The 26,993-nt window shown below is 43.1% G+C and overlaps 1 protein-coding gene across 2 annotated transcripts in view; it reads right to left on the minus strand.

The window, feature by feature from the left end:
- The window catches only part of blm (BLM RecQ like helicase), a 94,776-nt gene extending 72,354 nt beyond the window's left edge, over positions 1 to 22,422 (minus strand). The window contains exons 1-7 of one of the 2 annotated variants that reach the window (XM_059953059.1): positions 22,315 to 22,422; positions 18,519 to 18,825; positions 16,416 to 17,176; positions 11,419 to 11,590; positions 10,243 to 10,352; positions 5,935 to 6,067; positions 2,699 to 3,453 (exon numbers count right to left, since the gene is read on the minus strand). In XM_059953059.1, the coding sequence (XP_059809042.1) occupies positions 2,699 to 3,453; positions 5,935 to 6,067; positions 10,243 to 10,352; positions 11,419 to 11,590; positions 16,416 to 17,176; positions 18,519 to 18,616 (2,029 nt within the window). In that variant the 5' untranslated portion in view covers positions 18,617 to 18,825; positions 22,315 to 22,422. Of the gene's footprint in view, positions 1 to 2,698; positions 3,454 to 5,934; positions 6,068 to 9,068; positions 9,148 to 10,242; positions 10,353 to 11,418; positions 11,591 to 16,415; positions 17,177 to 18,518; positions 18,826 to 22,314 lie in introns of those variants that run through there. The other variant, XM_059953060.1, reaches the window with a different exon arrangement.
- Positions 22,423 to 26,993: the final 4,571 nt, after the last annotated feature.

A 26,993-nucleotide genomic window follows, 5' to 3' on the forward strand; every position in this document is an offset into this window, starting at 1 on the left:
TGTCACTAGATGTCTCAATATTAATGTACCAAATAAAGCTAATCTTCATCTTCTCATGTTCTACACAATTCAAACTACTACACTAAACCTGGAATCTCGGAGGACCATTCCAGTTAAGTATCAATCCAACACCTGGATAGTTTAATAGGCAAAGGCACCAACTGATAAACCAGAGTGAGGGTCAGAAGTGGAAAGGGTAAGCAGTGTCAAGTTCCTGGGCATCAGCATCTCTGAGGATCGATCCTGGGCCCAACGTGTTGAAGCAATTACAAAGAAGGCGCAACAGCAGCTATATTTCATTAAGAGTTTGAGGAGAATTTGTATGTCATCAAAGACACTCACAAATTTCTACAGATGTACTGTGGAAAGCATTTTAACTGGTTGCATCAATGCTTGGTATGGAGGGGCCACTACACAGGATCAGAATAAGCTGCAGAAAGTTGTAAACTCAGCCAGCTTCATCATGGACACTGGCCTCCCCAGCATCTAGGACACCTTCAAAAGGCGATGCCTCAAAAAGGTGATATCCATAATCAAGGACCCCCAGCACCCAGGACGTGCCGGCTTCTCATTGCTACCATCGAGGAGGAGGTTTTCTGAATGGACACTGAACCCATGAACCATGAACACTATTTTTCCCCCTTTCTTATTGCACTACTTATTTAATTTTTAAAAATATATTCTTATTGTAATTTATAGTGCTTTATTATTATGTATTGCAATGTACTGCCGCTGCAAAACAACAAATTTCATGACATGTGCCAGGGATATTAAACCTGATTATGATTCTGAAAGGAATGAAAAATTCATTGGACTGCAGAGAAAGCTGTCACTGTTTACTCACTGCAATTGGTGGCAATGCCTGGCAGGGCATTGGAAAAGACAGATCAAATTTAGGAATTCTCAAATATTAATCTCAAAAGGATAAGGTATGGCAGCTTTGTAGTTACTTAATTGCAAATGTAAAGACCACTCAAATCCAAGTACAGGTATGGCAATTTCAGGATTGAAATACAGTTTAAAACAAACTACTTGCAAAAGGATATTCCATAAAAAGATGATTGAGTGAGCTCAGGCTGGTGGTTGAAAATGGAGGGCTATATAGGAGGGAATGGCTAGACTGATCTTAGAGTAGGTTAAAAGAGTGGCACAACATAATGGGCCAAAGGGCCTGTACTATGCTGTGACATTCTATGTGTAACATTCCCCTATCCTTGCCCATGCTGGTCTGTACTTAATACCAAACAGCAAATGGATTTGATGTTCAGTTGTACCAGATCTGAAGTACAACTTTAATCAGGATAGCCAAAGACAGATTATCGCTAACACTGAAAGCAAGTTTAAATACGGTCACCGTGCAAAGCTCTGCATCAGCTGCAGTGGCAATTGGACAAGGTAGCAGATGTCTGCTGGTAGCAATGGGTCTCCGCTCAACATGAACAAACTCTGATTAAAAAGAGAAAGAATTGGGAAGATGCAACTTAACTCCACCGGCTGCGAAAGGAGAGTTGGTCGCGGGGCTAGCAACCCCAACACATAAAACCCCAGAGCTCCAGTAACACCAACAGAAGTGCCAAACACCTCATTCCTGCAAGAGGAAGATCTTCAACTAGAAGATGTATGAAGTCATGTGATGAAAGCAGAAGCCAGAGGGCAAATCAACCTTCAATCAGCTCAGGACAGAGGACCCCTGGCGAGTTACTGACAGCAACCTATGCTCCAGTAGGGGTGATGTGCTTAAGAAGATCCCAAACATAGTTAAAGTACTCAAAGATTAAAGATCAGCTTTACTTGTCACATATGAACATCAAAACATACTGTGAAATGGGTTGTTTGCATGAATGGCCAACACAGTCTGAGGACATGCTGGGTAGCCTTCCCAACCACTGACCACATCTACATGAAACACTGTCATAGGAGAGCAGCAACTATCAGAGATCCCCATCACCCAGGATATGCTCTCTTTTTGCTGCTGCCATTAGATAGAAGGTACAAGAGCCTCAGGACTCACACCACTCGGTTCAAGAACAGTTATACCCCTCAACTATCAGAGATCCCCATCACCCAGGTCATGCTCTCTTTTTGTTGCTGCCATTAGATAGAAGGTACAAGAGCCTCAGGACTCACACCACTCGGTTCAAGAACAGTTATACCCCTCAACTATCAGGCTCTTGAATGGAAGCTGATAACCAGTCACTTGCTCCATTATTGAAATGTTCCCAATTATCTTACTTTAAGGACACTTTATCTCATGTTCTCAATATTTATTGCTATTTATTTATATTTACATTTGCACAGTTTGTTGTGTTCTGCACTCTGGTTGATTTTTTATTGATTCTGTTATCTATCCTATAGATTTGGGGAGTATACCGACAGAAAAATGAATCTCAAGGTTGCATATGGTGACATACATGTACTTTGATAATAGATTTTACTTTGAACTTTGAAGTATCGTCACACTTCAAGCATCAACATAGCATGGACACAACTAACTGCACATCCTTGTGGAATGTGGGAGGAAATTGGAGCACCCAGAGGAAACCCACACAGTCACAGGGAGAACGGACAAACTCCTTACAGACAGCAGCAGCAACTGAACCCTGATTGGTGATCACTTGCACTGTTAAAGCATTGCTCTAACTGCTACACTACCGTAGAGATCTTGGATTCTATTAAGCACAGCGAGTTCACTGATTACCTGTGGGGCATAGCGTGGTTTGAGATTTGACATTAACATCTTGTGGTGGGATTCTCTTCTCCCACGACTTTTTGGACCCTCCTTCCCGGATGGGGAGGACATTGGATGTAACACTGGATGAAGGACCACTTGTAGAATGCACAAAACACTCAGTTTCTTCTTCTAAATCATCAATGTCAAAGTTATCAATGTCAAAGCCATCATCCAGTACCGGCTCCCCATCAGCGCTGTGATTCTTGCCCTGCACGCTGGGTAGCCTCTGATTATGAGAAGCAACCCTGCTTTCAGTAGAGACTGGTGGCCATCCATCTGCCTCGCTTCTGACATCTCTATTAGTGGATCTGTTCAAGACATCAGCAGAAGGAGAATACTTGTACTGGCTGGTAGTCGAGGGGGAGGTTTTACTCTTCCCTACCGAAAGATCAAGCTTGCTTCTTTGGAAACATTGCATGCTCCCAGTGGCAGGAGTCGAGTGCACACTTGTGCCAGTTTGTGTCGAAGTTTCATCCAGTGCAAAGAAATCTGCCTCACTAAGAAAGTTATCCACGGGAAGGGTTGAGGTGTTTGGGCAAGATTTCCTAAATGTAAATGTTTTTGGAGAACACCGTCCCTGGCTTGAATAGATGTGAACAGGAGGAACTGAATTGATAGAGTTATCATTTCTTAAAGAGTTCTGTACTGGCCAGGAAGCAACCTTGACAATATCCCTGTTTGGTAATTTCCGTGTTTCGTTCTGATCAGCCAAGAGCTTCTTCCTAGAAAGATAATAACAATTCTTAGTTAGTCAATGATATACAATGAAGAAACAAAGTGCCCTTACTTTGATGGGGGTGGGGGGAAGGGGGAACAGTTCAGGTGACATCTACTCTGTGCAGTGAGACTCTATGCAGAGCCCCTTTATACAACTGAAACAAACTCCAGTCTCTGAGGCCACAGCTCCCACTCACCCACACATCCACCCACCCCAAACTAGCAGCCTTGCTATCTTTGGATTTCCTTCCTGAGCATGTATGGCATCAGCATATTTAATTTGAAGATACAAAAGCCAGTGGATACAGGGGATCTGGAGCAAAATAAAACGAAGTGAATCTATTATCAAAGTATGCATATGTCACCATATACTAGCATTTCTTGCGGCAATTAAAGGAAAATTTAAAAAAAAACAGAATCTGTGAAAAACTATACATTAACAAAGACAAAGAACCAATGTGCAAAATAAATCTAATTCTGCTTAGAACATGAATTGTAGAGTCGTGAAATCAGTTCAAAGGTTCATTTTATTGTCAAAGTATATATGCAGAATACAAATCTGAGAATTGTCTCTTCTCCAGATAGACATAAAATACAGAAAACCATACAAGTAAATGAAAGAAAGACAACAATCCTAACAAAAACTAAAAAAGAGTAGTGGAGAATGAAGCTATCCACACTAAATCAGAAGCCTGATGGTAGAAGGGTAATGACTGTTCCTGAATCTGGTAGTGTTCCTTTATCTCCTGTCCGATGGTAACAGTGGGAAAAGGGCACGGTCTGGGTGGGAGGGGGTCCTGGATGATGGGTGCTTCTTTCCTGTGGCAGGACTGCTGGAGGAACTCTGAACCTATGGAGTCAATGGCTGAGGAGGAGATGGCTAACAAGATGCTGTGAGGTGCAAGGGTGAAGCAGGAGCTGACAGGCAGTTGGTGGAATCAGATGAGGAAAGGGATGATGGGTAAGTTTTGAAGTTAAGTCACTACTGAAATGTAGGTATACAAGTTGCAGAAAGACAAAAGGTTAAAACAAGATCAGCTTGGGATAGTTGTAGTCAGTTAGACCTTTGCAGTGAGAGACTACTTCGTACTATAGACGAGATAGACTGGGGTGACTGCAGCAATGTGTACTTAAGCCAAATGAGTGAAGCACCTGTGGTGAGACTTTTCCAGCAAGGTCACCCTCAAACATAGTGTCCCTTTGCACAATAAAAGACAAGATAACAGAAGGATGTGAAACATACTCCAGGCTCCATTGTCTTTACTAACTTCAAAATATCATCAACTGTCTACTTGAAGTCTTGATTGTGCAAGTAAGGAATTCAAACATATACAATGATCAATATCTGTAACTGATGAGCCAATTCTGTATAAAAATAGCAGTTTTCTTCGGAATGAGATTCGAACATGAGGATTATACGAATCAGAATTACTAGCCTTTTGGATTCTCTTTCACTTCCGCTGCCAATCTCATCTCATGCTTTTGCTTCCCTTCCCACCACTCTCCCCCCACTTTTTACTTTCACTTTTTACTTTGAAATTTCTGCAATCAGCCTGCTTTTGATCTCTGAAATTCATAAAACTGCTGATGCTGGAAAGCTAAAATTAAAACAAAAACAAAAATGTTGGAAAGACTTCAACATGTTGGCAGCACGCCGATGTTCTTCTTCCTGAGAAATTAACCCAGATTCTCTTTGCAGATGCTATTTAATTCTCACATATTTGTCATCTATCACTGGTTGTACTTTAATTTCCCTACTGTTTTTCCTCATGGAATCTCAGACTAGATGACCAAATCTTGGATGAAATGGAGGGAAAAATGAAAGATATGCTTTATTTGTCACATGTACATCGAAACAGAGTGAAATGCATTGCTTGCTTCAAATCAAATCAGCGAGGATTGTGCTGGGGGCATCTCACAGGTGTCACTATGCTTCCTGCAACAACACAGCATGGCCACAACTCTCTAACCCTAAAGCACACATTTTTGAACTGTGGGAGGAAACCAGAGCACCCAGAGGAAACCTACATGTTCATGGGAGAAGGTACAAACTCCTTACAGCAGCAGTGGGAATTCAACCCTAATCTTACAACTAAGCACTGTAATAGTGCTACACTAACCACTATACTACTTTGCTGTCCCTACACTACCGCAAGGAGAGAGAGGAGTTAAGATAAAAAAAATGGAGGGGCAAAGGTGTGAGTGACAGAATAAAAAGAAGATCAATTGAAGTAGTAGAGGGAACTCAGAAGGCTGCAGGAATTTATGGAGAAAGAGGGTAATAAGACCATGGAGGGAGGTGAACACAGTGTAACTGACCAACGTCAGTTAGCAAGTATCGGAGAGGAGAGTGAACAGGGAATAAATAAGCAATAGTTCTGATTGTGGAAAAAGATGGAAAGAGGGACAGAGGGGTTTTGGAATGTTCAGCTGTGCAAGTACAGAGGAATGGATGTTGAACTTGAATACACGGAGTCAGCACCTACCGGAGTGCTCTCTGCTGAAGCAGCTGACTGGCACAAGACAAAACCTGCAGCTCACTCACAGGGATCTGGTCAACCAAGGTACAGATATCTTCCATCACTTGGATCAGTTGCTTGCTGTACCCCATCGAACTGCCTATAAAATGGACAAAGTCAGCATCTCTTTAAAGACAGCTTCACACTCTACATGTTTAGATATACACCTAATGCACACAAATCACTAGAGCCTCTCTAACTTACTACGCAAGTCTGGAGAATGCCTACAACGTAATAATCAATCCCACAAGAGGTCATCATTTTTAGTAGGATGCATTTCTAGAAACTCCCTTTTGCATGTTTATCAAAAAGTACCACATCCTTCATTCGTCAGTTAATATCTTTAACTTGAATTGCCTTTTTTCCAGTGTCAGCAATGGCTTGGCATATAACTTGGAATCATACAAAATGTCTAGACCCTACTCCAGAACACTAAGTATAAAAATTCAGACTGACACTATCAGTGAAATCCCTTGGAGATGCTGCACTATCAGAGATGCTGTCTTTCAGGAGATATTTTGGACAGTCAAACCAGGCCAGACTTGTACAGTGAATGGCTGGGTGCTAATGAGTGTTGTAGAACAGAGGGACCTGGATGTACAGTGCACAGTGAAGGCAGCATTTAGCATGTTGGCTTTCATCAAGTTTAGGAGTAGAGACGTTATGTTAACTTGATGAGGTTGCAGTTTGAGGCCATTGCTAAATCTTTTAGTTATTGGTTTCTATTCCCATTGCAGTTTTATTCTTCGTTTGCCATTAAGGAATAAACAAAAACAAAAGCGGACCATTCAGACACATTAATTCCAGGGCTAATGTTCCTCACAATCCATGGAGAGCATTCTAATTGGTTGCATTACTATCTGGTATGAAAGGGACGAACTACACAGAATCGGAAAAGGCTGCAGAAAGTTGTAAATTCAGTCAGGTCCATTACGGGCACTAGCCTCACCAGTATCGAGGACACCTTCAAAAGGTGATGCCAGCGCTAATGACTCCCATCATCCAGGACATGTCCTCTTCTCATTGCTACCATCAAGGTAGAGGTAAAGGAACCTAAAGACACACACTCAATGTTTTAGGAACAGCTTCTTCTCTTCCACCATCTGATTTCTGAATGGACCATGAAATTATAAACATTACCTCACTATTTTTTGTTCAATTATTTGCGCGCACACACACATACACACACGTGTGTGCGCGCAGCCAAGTGGTTAAGGCAGTTGTCTAGTTATCTGAAGATCGCTAGTTCGAGCCTTAGTTGAGGTTGTGTGTGTGACCTTGAGCAAGGTACTTAACCACACATTGCTCTGTGACGATACCAATGCCAAGCTGTATGGGTCCTAATGCCCTTCCCTTGGACAACATTGGTAGCGTGGAGAGGGGAGACTTGCAGCTTGGGCAACTGCTGGTTTTCCATAAAATAAAACTCATGTTTTATTGTTTTACAACATTGAATCACAGTGGATTTAATTTGGCTTTTTTGACACAGAGCGACAGAAAAGACTCTTTCATGTCAAAGTGAAAACAAATTTCTACAGATTGGTCTAAATTTATTACAACTATTAAACACAAAAAATTGATTGCATAATTAGTCACCCCTTCAATCAGTATTTAGTAAAAGCCCTATAGATTGTAAATAATGAAAGGCAAAATTGTGAATTAAATTAAAGTCACTTCCATAACTTAAAGTCTTTAAATGAAAATCTGGAAACCATCAACCTCTAAAGATAGTAGTGAAGCCTACATTTGATTTATTTCAACCTTGTATGTTTCACATTGTAAAAGGATATTTAGCTGCTTCATAATGATGAAAGCTACACACCCCAGAGTGATGTTTTCCAGTAAGACTCAAGAAATAATAAAGCACAGTATGCCTAATTCAAGTCAATATAATTCTTTCCCTTCTTGTTTACCACCTTCTCCCATCAATCCAACAGTTTTACGTATTCTATAAAGGTGTCTTTCCTAATGGCCATTATCCAACAGTGTCTCAGGCATAATAGGATCCATTTCATTAAATAACGTAACTTAAAATCAACTAGTCATTGGGAAAAAACAAGGTGGGATTACTATGAGAGTTACAGTGGGACATATTGCATAATCTAGCAAACACATATTCCGAGCATGATAAGAACCCAGCCACCCAAAACCAAAAACACTCTTCTTGTGATCCTCCCAACTGTCTTCCAATACACTTTTAACAGGGTAATCATTTCTCTGTCCCCTCAAATTAATCCAGTATGTTAACATCACCTTCAACCTCCACAACTGTAAAGGTAATTCTCCCATATCAACCAGTAAAGCTGAGAAAGGAGACGACCTGACTGCACCACAACACAGTCTGAAAGCCTGAGCTTGCATCCCATCCAAACATTTTATATTTGAAGATGAAGCTGATCCATAAGCCATACAGCCACAATCAAGTACAGATCTAATTAAACAAATATAAATGGTCAACAGAGATTTTTGTGTAGAACCCCAAGAATACCCACGTAGACACCTAAGGATATTAAATGCTCCTTTACATTTATCAATATTTAGCAGTTGGACCTTCTAGATGCGGATGTATTTTTACTACAATTGATTGCACACAGGTGATCTCCATTTAACTAATTGAGACTTCTAAAACCAATTGGTGCATCATATTAAAGGCAGTGAATACCTATGCAATCAATTATTTTGTGTTTTATGTTTGTAATTAATTTCGATATCTTTGTAGAGATCTGTTCTCACTTTCACACGAAAGTCTTTTTCTGTTGATCAGTATCAAAAAAAGCCAAATTAAATCCACTGTAAAACAATAAAACATGAAAACTTCTTGGGGGGGGGGGGGGGGGCGAGGGTGAATACTTTTTATAGGCACTGTATATGCAATGCCCTGATTAAGATTTTTACTGCTATGCACACTCCAAAGAGATGATTTTATGCAGCATATGATCTGTTATTTTGTGCCAGTCAACAATTGTGTATGGGCAGTATTTACACAGCATAAGCTCAAATAGAGGTTTCTTTAATTGGAACATCATGAAGTTCCTGCTTGATTGAACCCCAAATCATGTTGGCCCTAGATGGATATCGCTTACGAAAGGTGGCTTTCTCACCACTTAGTCCTGTGGCTGTTAGTGTGGCTGGCAATGAGCCAAGTTTTCATATGAGCCCGATGGAAAACAGCCTGTTCCTCTATTCCACATTCATGTAGTTCTTATCATTCTTCAACAGTGGAGGAGCAGTTTCAGTTGAACTCATTGGATTTATTAGTAGCAGCCACTTTCAGTCATACATTGCAGTCAAGAGCTGGTGTCGCCTCACTCACAAAGGAAAAATATGCAGATTTAATCTAGTCTTTTATAAATCCTGATAACAACATAAGATACAGGAGTCTGCTCCATCATTTGATCATGGCTAATTTATTATTCCCCCAACCCCATTCTGCCTTCTCCCTATAACCTTTGACACCCTTACTAATGGAAAAACCTATCAACCTTCACTTTAAATTTACCAATGATCTTGACCGCCATAGCTGTCTGTGGCAACAAACTCCACAGATTCACCACCATCTTGCTAAAGAAATTCCTTATCTCTGTTCTAAAAGGACATCCCTCTATTCTAGACCTTGGTCTGAGACTCTCCCACTGTAGGAAACATTCTCTCTACATCCACTCTATCCAGGTCTTTCAATATTTGATAACTTCAAAGAAAAGCCCATCATTTTCTAAACTCTAGTGAGTATAGGCCCAGAGTTAACACTCCTCATTCTCGTGAACCTTCTCCAATCCTTTCTTGGAAAAGGAGCCCAGAATTGCTCAAGGTACTCCAAGTGCAGTCTGACCAATGCCTTATAAAGACTCGGCATTACATCCTTGCTTTTTTATTATAGTGTTCCTGAATTGAATATCCAGATTCATAATGGAAAAGTCTGAGTTAACAGGTCACTGCTCCAGTTATAGGATTAATTAAATACCTACACCTAATTGAGGCACGTAGCAGATATATGCCAATATTTAATACATTTGAAATTTAGATTTATTATTGAAAACTGACCACAAACTGACCACAATTTGAAAATTCTTATTCCCTTAGTAAAAACCACAATGGAAGAAAATCAATCTTTCACTGATTCTATCATTGTTATTATTCTGTTATGGATATATTCAGTATAACTGTAAGAAAATGAATTTCAGGGTTATACTGTATATGCTGACATGTATGTTCTTTGATAATAAGTTTACTTTGAACTTTGAATACCAATGGACAGTAACAGGATAAAACCCTTACCTTTATCCACTCTACTGTTTGATGATCCAATGGTATGATCCTCATCTTGTGGGTGTGCATCTGTTGACGAAACAAATTGCTCTCGAGAACGCACAGTTTCTGCTGAATCACTGTGGACAGAGGTTATTTCAGTGAAAGGTTTCTATTCAAAGATAAAATCCCTCAGGAATTGCTACAGATACTGACTTGAACTACCTTTCATGGGAGCACTCTCACCACTAAATGACAGAGTTGTGGGTTCAAGCCTCATTCCAGTAAACAAATACATTGTTCACATTGATTGTCCAGGGCAGAATGAGATCTACACTCAGCAGAGATAGACCTCCTGTACATAAAGTGCATGATTATGGTCTTCTGCTACTGCAGCCCATCCACTTCAAGGTCCAAGGTATTGTGTGTTTAGAGATGCTCTTCTGCGCATCACTGTCGTAACGCATAGTTACTTGAGTTACGGTCACCTTCCTGTCACCTTGAATCAGTCTGATATTCTCCTCTGCCCTCTCTCATTAACCAAGTGTATTTTGCTGTTCACTGGATGTTTTTTGTTTGTCACACCTTTCTCTGTATTCTCTAGAGGCTGTTCTGCATTAAAATCCTAGGAAATCAGCAGTTTCTAAGATATTCAAACCACCCTGTCTAGCACCACAATCATTCCACAAAGTCAAACTTCTCCATTCCAATGTTTGGTTTGAACAACCGAATCTCTTGACCATGTCTGCATCTTTTTACACACTGAATTGCTCCCACATGATTGGCTGATTAGATATTTTACTGATGGATAATTTATTTATGGTAATATTACTTTTTGTGTTGTGTGAGTTATATTTACTATGCTGTGCAGCTTTGTCCAGAGGAATGTTGTTTTGTTTAGCAGTATACATATATACAGTTGAATGATAATAAACTTGAACTTATTCCTTTTTCAGATTGGTTCACAGGTGCATTAGTTAGACAATTAATATAAACATATTTGCAACAGTTTATAATTCAAGTGGAAGGGTCGCACAAAGCTTGCGCTTTCAAAAAACTAATAATTAAACTTGCTTGTTTACAACCAAATTCTGGCCTATTAAAATGTTACCTACTGCTACTTAAGATACTCCCAGAGAAAGTGATAGTATTAAATACTCCCCTTACACTCCACACTGTAAAATAGAATTGATTGTGCAGGCAAACCTGAGACATTTGAAGAAGGATGGCAAAGACATCTGATCACTTTCGGGGGATGGTGGAATAAAATCAACTTCACAGTCCTCGTTCTGTGGTTGACCCTGGTTGCTGCTCTCTGAGTGGATGGTATTAAGTGGTGGCTGGCTGCTTAGAAGGATGTCAGTACCTGTAAGGTCAACTACATAAATCACAGAAAGTTAGCAAGCAGGTAAAGCCAAGCAGTTAGGAAGATGAATGGCCTTATGGCAAAACAGATGGAGTAGATGAGCAAAGGGCTTTAAGGTCTCTCCTGGAGAACTGCATACAATTCTGGGCGGCACAGTAGCATAGCAGTTAACATAACACTTTACAGCACCAGTGGTGAGGGTTCAATTCCTGCCGCTGTACATTCCCACTGTGACATTCATTTTAGCCATTAGCACTGGGAAAGTCTCTGGCTGTCCACTCAATCTATGTCTCTTATCTTCTTATACATCTCTACCAAGCCAGCTCTCATCCCCCTTCATTCTAAAGAGAAAGCCCGAGCTCAGTCAACCTATCCTCAGAAGACTTGTTCGCTAGTCCAGGTATCAATGTCCTCTGAAGTGTCCCTAAAGCTTCCACATCCTTCCTACAATAAGGTGACCGGTGACCAGAACTGTACACAATACTCCAAGTGTGGTCTGACCAGAATTGTAGCGGCTAAATCTAATCCAAAATCAGAATGCACAATACTGCTCCTACAAGGGTTTTATAGAGCTACATGACCCTATGGCTATTGAACTCAATCTCTTGTCTAATGAAGACAACATACCATACTTCTTCTTAACAACCCTATCAACTTGCGCAAATTTGATGGATCTGTGGATGTGGACCCCAAGATCCTTCCGTTCCTCTGCACTGTTGAGAACTCTGCCTTGAAGAGCGGGATGTGGGATCAGCCATGATGGAATTGCAGAGCAGACTCGATGGGCTGAATGGCCTAATTTGCTCCAGTGTTTTCTGGACTTTCCACAATGAATTACTTTACACTTTTCCAGATTGAACTCTGTCTGCGACTCCTCAGCCCAGCTATCGATCTTGTCAATGTTCCAATGTTGCCTTCTACACTATCCACAACACCCATCCTCATGTCATCTGCAAATTTACTAACCCACCCCTCCATTTCCATATCCAAGCCATTTATGAAAATCAAATGAGCAGAAGTCCTGGAACAGATCACAGACCTTCAGGCAGTCCGTTGTCGCCACGGTTAGCAGGACACTATTACAGCTGGGAGTATTCTGGAGTTCAGAGTTCAATTCCAGCATTATTCTGTAAGAAGTCTCTGTACGAGGGTATTTCGAGGAGCTCCTCTTTCCTCCTACAGTCCAAAGACCTACTGGGGCAGTTAATTATTCACTGTAAGTTGTCCTGTGATCAGCGTAGGGTTAATCAGGGTTGTGAGGTTTCTGGGAGAGCATGGCTTGAAGCGCCGGGACGGACAACTCCACACCACATCACTGAGATAAATAAATAATACAGCCCATCCACCACCACCCCCCAGAAGGGCCAACTCCACACCGCATCACTGAAACAAATAAATAATACAGCCCATCTATCTCCAGCCTCTACCTGAGCTGAATTAAATCCATCGCGTCTGCTCCACCAATCCACCATCGCTCAGTTATCATCCCTCTGAACCACAGTGACTTGGCCTTCACAGCTGTCTGTGGCAACGAATTCCAGATTCACCAGCCTCTGGCTGAAGAAATTTCTCTTCATCTCTGTTCTAAAGGGACATGCTTCTGAGGCTGTGCCCTCAGGTCCTAGACTCCCCCACTATAGGAAACTTCCTCTCCATGTCCACTCTGTATTCAGCAGGTTTCAATGAGATTCTTCTAAACTCCAGCAAGTACAGGTCCAGACATCAAACCCTCCTCACACATTAACCTAGGGGTTTCCAACCTGGGAGCCACGGACCCCTTGGTTAATGGTAAGGGTCCATTGCATAAAAAAGGCTGGGAAACCCTGCTTTTACCTTTTCATTCCTGGAATCATTCTCTTGAACCTCATCTGGACCCTTTCCAATGCTAACACATCCTTTCTTAGGTAGGTGACCAAATCTGCTCCCAACACTCCAAATGCACTTTGAGCAATGCCTTATAAAGCCTCAGCAATACATTAGCACAAGGAAATCTGCAGATGCTGGAAATTCAAACAACACACACAAAATGCCGATGGAACAATAGACAATAGGTGCAGAAGTAGACCATTCGGCCCCTCGAGTCTGCACCGCCATTCTGAGATCATGGCTGATCATTCACTATCCATACCCAGTCCCTGCCTTGTCCCCATATCCCTTGATTCCCCTATCCATCAGATATCTATCTAGCTCCTTCTTGAAAGCATCCAGAGAATTGGCCTCCACCGTCTTCCGAGGCAGTGCATTCCACACCTCCGCAACTCTCTGGGAGAAGAAGTTTTTCCTCAACTCTGTTTTAAATAACTGACCTCTTATTCTCAATCCATGTCCTCTGGTACTGGACTCTCCCAACATCTGGAACATATTTCCTGCCTCAATCCTATCAAATCCTTTAATTATCTTAAACGTTTCAATCAGATCCCCTCTCAATCTCCTCAATTTCAGTGTGTACAAGCTCAATCTTTCCAATCTCTCTGCGTAAGACAGCCCTGCCATCCCAGGAATCAACCTAGTGAATCTACGCTGCACTTCCTCAATTGCCAGAATGTCCTTCCTTAAACCTGGAGACCAAAACTGTACACAATATTCCAGGTGTGGTCTCACCAGGGCCCTGTACAAATGCAAAAGGACATCCTTGCTCTTGCACTCAATTCCCCTTGTAATAAAGGCCAACATTCCATTTGCCCTCTTCACTGCCTGTTGCACTTGCTCATTCACCTTCATTGACTGATGAACTAGGATTCCTAGGTCTCTTTGCATTTCTTCCTTACCTAACTCTACACCGTTCAGACAATACTCTGCCCTCTTGTTCCTGCTTCCAAAGTGTATAACTTCATATTTATTCACTTTGAATGACATCCGCCAAGTATCTGCCCACTCACCCAGCCTATCCAAGTCTCCCTGTATTCTCCTAACGTCCTCTTCGCATGTCACACTGCCACCCAGTTTAGTATCGTCAGCAAACTTGCTGATATAGTTTTCAATGCCCTCATCTAAATCGTTGACATAAATCGTAAAGAGCTGTGGTCCCAATACAGAGCCCTGTGGTACCCCACTAGTCACCTCCAGCCAGACTGAGAAACACCCATTCACTGCTACCCTTTGCTTTCTATCTGCCAACCAGTTTTCTATCCATGTTGAAACCCTGCCCCCAATGCCATGAGCTCTGATTTTACTCACCAATCTCCTATGTGGCACCTTATCAAATGCCTTCTGAAAATCTAGGTACACTACATCCACTGGCTTACCCTTGTTACACCCTCAAAAAACTCCAACAGATTAGTCAAGCATGATTTGCCCTTGGTAAATCCATGCTGGCTCGGCCTAATCCTATTACTGCTATCAAAATATGCCAATATTTCGTCCTTAATAATGGACTCAAGCATCTTCCCCACGACTAACGTTAGGCTAACAGGGCGATAGTTCTCCATTTTCTCCTTCCCTCCCTTCTTGAAAAGTGGGATAACATTAGCCACTCTCCAATCTTCAGGAACTGATCCTGAATCTAAGGAACATTGGAAAATGATTACCAATGCATCCGCAATTTCCTGAGCCACCTCTTTTAGAACCCTCGGATGCAGACCATCTGGACCCGGGGATTTATTAGCCTTCAGTCCTATCAGTCTACTCATCACAGTTTCTTTCCTAATGTCAATCTGTTTCAATTCCTCTGATATCTTATGACCCTGGCCCATCCATACATCTGGGAGATAGCTTGTGTCCTCCCTGGTGAAGACAGATCTAAAGTACGCATTAAATTCTGTTGCCATTTCCCTGTTTCCCATAACAATTTCTCCCAATTCATTCTTCAAGGGGCCAACATTGTTCTTAACTATCTTCTTTCTCTTCACATAGCTAAAAAAGCTTTTGCTATCCCCTTTTATATTCCTGGCTAGACTGAGCTCATACCTGATTTTTTCTCTCCGTATTGCTTTTTTAGTTAAAATCTGCTGTTCCTTAAAACTTTCCCAATCATCTGTATTCCCACTCATCTTAGCCCTGTCATACTTCTTTTTCTTTAATGCTATACAATCTCTGACTTCCTTTGTCAACCAATGCTATACAATCTCTGACTTCCTTTGTCAACTAATGCTATACAATCTCTGACTTCCTTTGTCAACGCAGCAGGCCAGGCAGCATCTATAGGGAGAAGCACTGTCGACGTTTCGGGCCAAGACCCTTCGCTCAGCAATACATTCCTGCTTTTATGTTCTAGTCCACTCAAAATGAATCCTAATAATAAAACAATTCACAGTGTCTCCATTAATTACCTTATTTCCATAAAACAGGTGTTGTGTATTTAATATTTTATTAGTAGTTAAGTAATATTGTAAATATATTTTTTGATTAAGCATTCTTGTTCATTTAAATAATTCATTTGATTATTTGTAAAAATACGTGAATTGCGTTCATCACGAAGCCACAATGTCATACGTACTAACCTCGCTTAAAGTAACCACAAAGTCAAACTTGCATTTTAGACTCCTATATTTTTCATTTAATTAGTTTAAAGTTTTGGAGTTACAAAGGATAACAGCCAGAAATGGGGACACTCAGTGACAAATGCACTACATCCAGTTCCATCTGCACCTTCTCAGCAAGAGACACAGCCACTGCACTGCCTGCCTGACTTGGCCTGATAAATGACAAGTACCATTCATCAAAGACCCAGACCATTTCCAACAAGAGAGAGCATCGAATCACCTACTCTTAGTGACAAGAGTCTGAGTTCTAATGGCAAGCCATTCACCACTTCCAGATATCCCCGCCTATCTAACCTGTCGCTACATCCTCCTTAAGCAAATTCATTAATTTTAGGCAAATCATAACCAATCCTTACTTTTTTCTTTTGCATCCTCCTCACTGCCAGCTGAGTCATTGTCACTCAAGATAATCCTTGGGCCTGAAGAACTTATCTTCTTTTGAGTGGAAGACCTGGTGGAATCTTCACTGTCACAGCGGGAAGCCTGCTGGGAGCTGACCAGGAAGACTTCAAGGTCATTAACCTGCTTTGATCCTGTACAGAGTCGACTTGGTGACTGGATGTCTGTGCTGCTCTTCCCCAAAGAGGTTGCATTCTGGTCCTCACTGACTGGCTTCACATTAAGACTGCCTCCATTTACAGTTTTGGGTGAAGTCAATGCACTAGTGTTTAAAAGCTTCACTTTATTAGGTTCATGTGCTGGCTGCTCGGTGCTAGAAGACAAAGTTGATTTCAAATCACTTTTTTCTTTCTTTGGGGGTTCGAAGTCATCCAGATCATCCCAGTCATCCAGACTGATAATGGAGCCTAACGACTGATCCGGCTCAAACTTCCTAGAAACAGGGTCAGCTGCTGCACTTTGCCTCAGTGGGGATCCAGCCAAAGGAGAGACAAATCGTGAAGTTACATCCAACTGCTTGACGGCACATTCATGAAAGTGATTGATCTTGAGCAGCTGATCACTAGGTTTTGGCGAGCATGGAGCTGATTTAGTTTTACTCAGGGTTGCTTGCTTGAAAACATTCACATCCCTGTCTTTCAGAGCACCGGTGCAGGTTAATCGCGGCAGACTCGGAGTTCCAACAGTGCCTGGGGGAACCTTCTTGAACTTGAATGCCCTGTTAATGATGAATTAGATTTACATGTTATTATTGTACGGTAGTGGTCACCAACCTTTTAAGCCCAAGATCTCCTACCTCGACCTTAGTAAAAGACAAGATCAACCCCACATCAATTAGTTACACGCATGCGCACCAGGGCAGAAAAGACCGGAAGTAAAACCCCGCAACCCAGAAGTAGAAATAATACATAAACACCAAATACCCACCCTTTTTTTGCACCGCGGACCTGTTTAATATTGATAATGTTCTTGTGGACCGGCCGACTGGGGCGCGGGGGTGTTAAACATGACCGGAATACAGTGATACTCGAAGCAGGTTCCTTATGTCCAGTCTATTCTAGTTTTCACAGCTCTCGGCTTCTGTCCCGCTTGCTCATGTTTTTTTCCGCTGAGAAAACTCAGCAGATTCTTCTTTAAGTGCTGGGTGCTTGGACTCAGGGTACCGAAGCAGTTTTGAGGGCTTCATTGCCTCATTAGATAGCCTCCGGGCCTGAACTCAGCCTCCCACCCGCCCGCCGCCATACGCCTTGGCCAGGTGTGGCTGGTCGTGGGTGGGGTGAGAGGACAGGGCCGGAGGTTCCCTTTCCCCATACCGGGGCCGCGGCAGTCACAGTCCGGAGATCATGGCCAACCAAGCGGGGAGTGTGACAGAGTGCCCGCCCGCCCTTCATGTAGGATCTATCGGCTGACAAATGTTTGTTTCAGTAGATCGCAGCGAGGTAGCTGCTCTGATGCTTAACAAAACGCTGAGTCCGAATTAGGTTGTCTGCGAATATTTTAGCAGCGGGTTCCCCATGAACATTCGGTGTGCTAAACAGGTTCAGAGGCAGCGCTCCAGGCCAGTAGCGACGGCACTTCCCGCCGGCCACCTGAGGGCAACCGGTGATCCCTGGCGCAAGGGTATCACTGCGTTTAGTCGCCTGATGACTTCGCGTGGGTTCAAGTTCAACAGTGGGCTGACAGGGAATGAGGTAAAGTGCAGCTGACTCATAGCGTTTCCTCGTGGCCCGGTGGTTGGGGACCAGTGAATTACACTGTGGAGTGTGGGAGAACTATACACATGCGCACTGGACAGAAAGAATGGAACTAAAACCCCGCAACCCGGAAACAACCTCTTAACAGTATTTGTCTATTTATTTTTCTTTTTTTTTCGGGATCAACTGGGAAAGTCTCAAAGATCGACTAGTTGATCGCGATCGATGGGTTGGCGACCACTATTGTACGGAGACATGCTCCTGTTTTACGGCAAACTGGGAAATAATACTTGTAAGGGATGATCAGGAAATTCATGAAAGACAGTCAGATGTAAATACAGTTTTAATATATTTTTAACTACATACCCTTGTTTGCTTTTGCCCAGTGAAAGCTTATTTTGTACTCCTTTCTCCGAGTGCAGCTCGAGCTGTTTCTGGAGGTTGTTCTGTGGTAAGCAAGTCATTCTGCAGAACAAACCCAAACAGCTGATTTATATTTCAGTTTGGATAATTTACACACAGGTACGTGCTGATGCCACTGCTCAGTGGAACGTATCAAACTTGATCCATGGAACTTGCATTCTCCCACTTTCCACGCACTGTACTTGTTTAATTTGATTGCCCTGTGCTCCCGATCTGAGCAGATAATCTGGATTCTTCAAATGCTGGAAACCTGCAGAATTTAAATAATCTGGATGTCAGTGATGACATTTTGGATCTAAGGCCACTTCAGTGACTGAATCCCATAACCCTGGATGACACTTGTGCAGTACTGAGGAAATGTAACATTCACAGTACTTGGATAAGTATTTGCCTGTCCTCTGACCAATAATCTTCCATCAACTTAATCAGAAAAATGCATTAGCCTGCAACTTGCAGGGAATGCCAACTGATGCCAAAATGTGAAACATTTAAGGGGAACCTGAGGGGGAACTTCTTTAGTCAGAGGATGATGGAGTGTAGAATGAGCTGTCAGCAGAAGTGGGTTCAATTGCAACACTCAAGTGAAGTTTGGATCAGTACATGGATGGGAGGGGGTATGGAGCAATATATTCCAGATGCAGGCCAATGGGTCTAGGCAGAATAATAATTCAGCCCTGACTAGATACGCCAAAGGACCTGTTTCTGAACTGCAGTGCTCTATGACTCAGATGATATATAAACTGTCCTGTATCTTACATAAAAGCATAATATCTCTTAGCATTTAAAGACTATGCACCATCCAAGTGTCTACCAATAATAATACCATTTCAGGAGCTTCTGTGTGGAAATTGTCAAGTTCATTGTATTACACCTGAATCAGCACTTTTAAAAAAATTCATAAAGTTCTTGATATCCTGAGCTAATGAAAAAGACATAGAAATACAAATGACAAACTCTGCAGATGCTGGAAACCAGAGCAACACACACAAAATGCTGGAGGAACGCAGCAGGCCAAGCAGCATCTATGGAAAAGAGTAAACAGTCAATTTTTCAGGCCGAGATCCTTTATCATGACCAGGAGAAAAGAGATTATGAATAAGAAGGTGGGGGGGGGGGGGGAGAGGAGAAGAAATACAAGGTAGTATGCGATAGGTGAAGCCAGGGGTGGGGGGGGGGGGGGGGGTGAAGTAAAGAGCTGGGGAGTTGATTGGTGAGAGAGATAAAAGGCTGGAGAAGGGAGAATCTGATAGGTGAGGACAGAAGGCCATGCAGGGGAGGAAAGGGAAGGGGGAGCAGCACTGGAGGGAGGTGATGGGCAGGTAAAGAGATGAGGTGAGAGGGGGAACTGGGAATTATGAAGGGGGGGAAGAAGCATTACCAGAAGTTTGAGAAATCGATGTTCATGCCATCAGGCTGGAGGCTACCCAGACGGAATATAAGGAGTTGCTCCTCCAACCTGACTGTGGCCTTGACCAGAAGCTCAAGAAATGCAAGTGCTTTTCTCCATCCTCCACATGATACAAAAAGAATTATTGTTGGGGTTGAAGACTTTTCAGCGATCAGCTCATCTGAACTCTTTGCTGAACAATCCCATCTGTCCGTTCCCCTGTTTTCCAATAGCCCTGTAAACTATTTTCATGTGCCTATTCAATTCCTTTTCAAAAATTATGACTGATGCAGCTTCTCCTCACATCATCTCTGGATCTTTAGCTTTGTCAATTTAAATTTGTGCTGGCCCCGTTCTTCAACCCTCTGCTAAAGGGACAACTTCTCTCTAAAACAAGGGTTTCCAACCTGGGGTCCACAGACCCCCTGCTTAATAGTATAGGACCATAGTACAAGAAAAGTTGGGAACCCCGCTCTAAAATAATCTTCTAACATATCATGATTATATACAACACACTCAAAATGCTGGAACTCAGCTGGTTAGGCAGCATTGATGGAAATGAATAAACAGTCAATGCTTCGGGCCAAGACTCTTCCTTCAGGACTGGAAAAGAAGGAAGACACCAGAATAAAAAAAGGTGTGGGGAGGGGAATTGGCCTAGCTAGAAAGTGACAGGTGAAGCCAGGTAAAGGGCTGGAGAGGAAGAAATCTGATAGAAGAGGAGAGTAGGCCATGAGAGAAAGGGAAGGAGGAGGGGATCCAAGGGGAGGTGGCAAGCAGGTGAGAAAAGGTAAGAGGCTAGAGTGAGGAATAGAAGAGGGGAGGGGGAGGGATTTTTTTTTTAAACTGGAAGGAGGAATCAAAATTCATTCCATCAGTTTGGAGGCAACCCAGATGAAATATGTGGTGGTGCTCCTCCATCCTGAGGGTGGCCTCGTCCTGGCACTGATGATCTGAATCACCTTTGTTAAATCTCTGCTCAAACTTCGTTGCAGGGAAAGAGTAAAGGGCACAGATATTTGATATTGATTAATTGTCACACGTACCAAGCTTGGTGTTCACACATCAGGTACTTAAAGGTTGTTATAACCAAGGATGGTAGTGGGGACAAGCTCCCAATAGATACGCCTCAAATAGCCCCTGGCAATCAAGTTCAGGTCCTGGCCTTTGTGTGTGGCTTAGCTACTAAGCCCAGCAGAACCATTTCTACTGACAGATGGGGCAAAGGCGGGCTACTGGCACTTTAAAACCAGTCGCTCCGGGCAGATGGGGCTTGTCAACAGTGATGGCAACTCATCCAGGAGAAAGAAAACTCTGATCTCAAATCTCTGCTGCCTTGCTATACCCACTCATGGGGAAGCCAGGAGGGAAAAATCTGGAGCTGGAGTCCCTAAGGCAACACCTCTGGTGCCAAACTGTATTGGTCTCTGCAGCTGCGTGGGCGGGGGGGAGTCTACCACACGGGCAACTGCTTGCTCGCCATATTATATCGCCCTGGTTTCCGTACTGGCTAGTATATCACATAGACATAACATCTGTGGTCGACCTGGAACACTGAAAGGTCTCCTCATACAGATCAGATCATTACACCGTGCATCGAGCTAGAATAAAGTAAAACCATAATCGTGCAAAATAAAGTTTAAGAACTACCGAAAAATTGCAATGCAGGCAAACGATAAACAGCAAGATTACAACGAGGTAGATTGTGAGAGCAAGAGTCCACCTCATCATACAATAGGTCCATTCGAGAGTCTGATGAAGCTGACTTTGAGCCTGTTGGTACCTGCTTACAAGCATCCTTGAAGGGCAACTTCATCATGCAGAAAGTCGTGAGTACATGGAACGAGCTAGCAGAGGAAGTGGCTGAGACGGTTACAATGAAAGGTTTAGATGAGCAGTGTGCGTAAACCCAAGTAAATGAGACAAGCTTGGATGGGAATCTTGTTCGACTTGGAAGGGTCGGGCCGAAGCTCCTGTTTTTGCGCTCACGCTTCAGTTTATTGAACAGGGACGTTTCCATCGTTCATGTGTGGTTTAGGATGGCGGTGATCTGGGGTATTATAGTGGGAGCAATGCATCAATCGCCAATCCCCCTTGCCTCAGGAAAGTTTGAGTTCTTCCCCTACTGAATGAGGACAAGATGCAGACGTTTGATGATGCAGCACAGCCAACAACACTTTCTGTTCATCATACACACAAGGAAGCCAAGGCCCCGGCTTGCTTGCCCGGCCGCTGCAGTCCACTACCCGGTGCCAGACCCTGCCTCTGCTCCGCATTGCGGACCTCCAAAGAGGCACATCGACCCCCCCCCCCCAACCCCAACCCCAACCCCAACCCCAACCCCACGCTCACCTTGCTCCCAGGCCGGGCCCGAGGTGCCCACGACCCGACACCCGTCGCCCGCCACTTCCCGACTCAAATTCCCGCGCCCGCTTCTCCGCCGTATCCAGGAAGTGCGTCACCGCCGCGCCGAGTGGGCGGGACCAGGCTCGGGACGCGCCTCCCGCTGATGTAAGTCACCCTCTTGGACTATGGTTCTCAAGCTTCAGTAAGACTTTTGCGGTGAGTGGGGAGGGTCAGATGAAGAAGCCCCTCAATTATTTTGTAGTACTATACCACCCCCGGGGGGGGGGCCATCTGAGTGGCAAAAGGGCCATGAGTTTTAATTAATGTAATCAGAATCAGGTTTAATATCACTGGCATATGTTGCTAAATGTGTTGTTACGTGGCAGCAAAGCAATGTATGTAAAACCTCTAAATTACATTAAGAAATATGCATCTATTTAAAAAGTTACATTAAATAAGTGCTGGAAAAAGAAGGAAAAAGTAGTGAGGTAGTGTTCATGGGTTCAATGTCCATGTAGAAATCTGATGATAGAGGATAAGGAGCTGGTCCTGAATCGTTGACTGCGTGTCTTTAGGCACTTATACCTCCTCCCTGATGGTAGCAATAAGATAGCGTGTCCTGGGTGATAGATCTGCCTTTTTGAGTCATCCACTGCTAGGGGGTTTAGAAGACTGGGTTGGGGGGAAGATTTCATTGAAACCTATTAAATATTGAAAGGCTTAGATAGAGTGGATGAGCAGAGGATGTTTCCAATAGTGGGGGAGAGTAGGACCATAGGGCACATTCTCAGAATAGAGGGACATCCTTTAGAATGAAGATGAGGAGGAATTTCTTCAGCCAGAGGGTGGTAACTCTGAAATTCATTGCCGCAGATGGCTATGGAGGCCAAGTCATTGGGTGTTTTTAAAGCACAGGTTAATTAGTTATGGGGATAAGGCAGGAGACTGGGGTTGCAAGGAATAATTAATCAACCATGATGGAATGGTGGAGCAGATCCAATGGCCTAATTCTTGTCCTTTGTCTTATGGTCTTAATGCATGGTCTATAAATGTAAGAATGAAAAGGCATTGCACTGAGGAACCTACGACGAGAGGCCACTGCTTAAAGGTCAGGACTGTCCATTTAAGATAAGATGAGGTACCATCAATAAGACAGAGGAACTCCGTTCCTCGTGCAATGGAAACAGTCTTTGAAAATGTTTAAAGTTGGTTGGAATCTTTAAATTCCCTGGTGTTATCAGAGGCTCTGTCCTGGGACAGTGTAATCACAAAAAAGGTGCAGTGGTGGTTCTGCTTTCTTAGAAGTTTACGTAGATTCAGCTAGTTACCAAAAGCTTTGACAAACATCAACAGATGCCTAGTGGAGACTATCCTAACTGGCTGCATAAAAGCCTGGTAGGCCCATGAATGGAGAAGAATTGGATACAACCTAGTTCATCTCAGACAAAGACCTCCCACCATTGAACTCAGTGAGTGAGTCTGCTCAGACCTGGCAGCTCTGCTCGGCTCTAGTTAGCCTCCGTTTGTCATGGCTCAGGCAGTGATAAGGATCAAATTTACTTGTCATATGCTTGTACAAGGTGGAGTGGAGATATGTCTCTACCAAAGGAGGTGTAAGGCTCTCCATCCCTCCGCCAGCCTGCAGGTGTCCCTTGGGCAAAGTGTAGCACCTTCTTAGCCTCCCCCCAGGGTGAGGTGAAGCTATGGGAGCAGCCGGTGCATATCACAAGTCCTGGTATTGTGACCACTGATGCTAGACAGACAATATCTGAAGAGTATTGATAATGGCTGGGGGGGGGGGGGTGGTGGTCACCTGTCTTGTAAAGACTCTGCCCAGAAGAAGGCAATGGCAAACCACTTCTGTAGAAAAATTTACCAAGAACAATCATGATCATGGACAGACAATGATCTCCCATGTCATATGACATAGCACATAATGAACAGTCGACATTTATATTTATTAGGAATTGCTGTGGTGTGTCAGTCAGGGCATGCCATACTACAAAAAACAACACCAAACAATTATAAAGAATTATATAAAAAATAAAGGTTAAAGTATGGATGTGGAATAAAATGTGTATGAACTGATAAACACCAGCATGTTTTTACACCATTATAAAAGATGGTTTTAAGTGTTTACTGAGCAGTGCAGTAACTGAGGGGGGGGGGGTAACTAGAATGATTGATCAACTTGCTGGGGGAAGAAACTCTTAAGGTGAACATGGGGGAAGGAGACACATGGAAATGCCCCATTCCTGCCCAACAGAAGATACCTGAGCCCTGCAGCAGTCAGCAAATCCATCCCCATCCATCCCACTGCCTCGTAAATGTACGGGGAGTGCAAACATTGGACATTCATAACCAGGAAGGTATTGTTTAAAACAGTTCAGGGCTGGAAATCAGGAGTCTCAGGTCAATGAATTATTTACAATAGCATCAACTAAGCTTTTCACTGTATCCCGATACATGTGATAATAACAGATCATTATCAACAGCACCAAATAATCAAAATCAATAATGATCAGATTACAATTAACATAGGTCATTGGTACAAATTACAGAGAATTTCTCTGCATGAAACTTGTTGCAGTTTTGAAATAGAAAATGCTTTCCATTTATTGGCTCTGTAGCTATAAAAATAGAGGCAACATTCTCGCTCGCTGCTGCTGGAGGAAGGTGCCTGCGTGAGACTCTTTCTCCCCCCCCCCGGGTGCTGTTGGAGGGTAGCACTGAAGTTTTGGGTCTGCAATTTGTGGATTGGAATCTTTTGATTTTGTGTTTCTATATTCTGTGCTTTTGCTCGTTCTTTCTTGTTGCAGTTTATGTGATTTATTTTTTGTGGGGGGGGTAGGCATTGATTTTCTTGTTGCCGTTTACACGATTTGTGCTTGGGGGAGGGGTTGATATTTTTCTTCAACCAGGTTCCATAGTTTACTTCGTTTCCTGGCTGTCTGGGAAGACAAATCTCAGGGTTGTATACTGCATACATACTTTGATAATAAATGTGCTTTGAACTTGGAAGTTTCATTTATTTTTTACATATACATCAAAACTTACAGTGAAATGCATTGTTTTCATTAACAATCAATGCAACCTGTATTGCAGTGCCAGTGGTTACTGTTGGGGTTCCATTCCTGCCACTGACTGTGAGGAAATTATACAATTTCCTGATGATTGTGTGTGTTTCCTCCTGGTATTCTGGTTTCCAAAGACATCCAGATGCTATGTTGGCAAAGGAAGGGTGGTGACACTTGTGGGCTGCCCAACACAATCCTCACTGATTTGAATTGATGAAAATGACACATTTCACTGTGTTTCGATGTACACGTGACAAATACAGCCAATCTTTAACCTAAGGCTGTGCTGGGGCAATTTGCAAGTGTCACCACACATTCTGGCACTAATGTAACATGCCTATGCAATTGTTGGATATAAAGAGCTTAACGTGATCTTAACAAACGCCATCTATAAATTTGCTGTTGATACAACAAATTGTTGGCAGAATCTCAGATAGTGACAAGAGGACACTGCAGGAGCAAGATATACCAGCTAGTTGAGTGGTGATATAGCAACAACCTTGCAGGTAACGTCAGGAATCAAAGAACTGATTGTGTACTTCAGAAAGGGTAAGGGAACACATATAGTCGTCATAGAGGGAATAGTAGTGGAAAAAGTGAGCTATTCCAAGTTCTTGGGTGTCAATATCTCTGAGGACCTAATTTGGACCCAACGTATCGATGCAGCTATAAAGAAGGCAAGACAGCGGCTATATTTCATTCAGAGTTTGAGATTTGGTATGTCCCCAAATACACTTGCAAATTTCTACAGATATACTGTGGAGAGCATTCTAATGGTCTGCATCACTGTCTGGTGAAGGGTCAGGCACAGAATCGAAAAAGTTGCAGAGACTTGTAAAATTAGTCAGCTCCATCATGGGCACTAGCCTCCGTAGTATTCAGAACATCTTCAAGGAGCGGGGCCTCAAAAAGGTGTCCATCATTAAGGACACCCCATCACCCAGTTCATGCCCTCTTCTCATTGCTGCCAGGAAGGAGGTACAGAAGAATGAAGGCACACACATTCAACAATTCAGGAACAGCTTCTTCCCCTCTGCCATCAGTTATGAGTGATGAACAGATCTGATGGACAATGGGGTGCAGAGTTACCCATCCCCCCCCTCCCTGAGAACCATGAACTATTGCTGTTGTTATGCTACTATTGAGAGAGAGAGATAAAGCCCAGGCAAGAACATTTGCTACAGATAAGAGGGGAGAGAGACTGTTGATTAACTGTATTATGACTTCTACAAGGATTATTTACCTTTTACTACTTTGCACGTTAACATTCCTCAGGAGATAGCAGGAGTGGCCTGATTTGATGGACACAGTCATTCAGAGTTGATGGATAGCTGAGACCCCGTGAGTGGGGATAAAAAGACAGGTCTGGAGAGACACCCTTCAGACACGGCAGTGGACACTGATTGAGTGTTGGGAACCCACAGAAAGGTGGGGGCTTCAGAGACCGAACCAGGAGATCGGTCAGTAAAGCTCACAGTGTTACAGCAGGGCCAGTGGGGACTTGTGTGTGTGTCCACTCATGCCAGAGTGATGAGTCCACCACAGAAGAATGGTCTAGCTGAAGGACGGAGGGGTCACTAGCTGAATGACCACCACAACAACGGTGCA

Source organism: Hypanus sabinus, chromosome 28 (genome assembly GCF_030144855.1).
Source record: "Hypanus sabinus isolate sHypSab1 chromosome 28, sHypSab1.hap1, whole genome shotgun sequence".
Taxonomy (NCBI): Eukaryota; Metazoa; Chordata; class Chondrichthyes; order Myliobatiformes; family Dasyatidae; genus Hypanus; species Hypanus sabinus.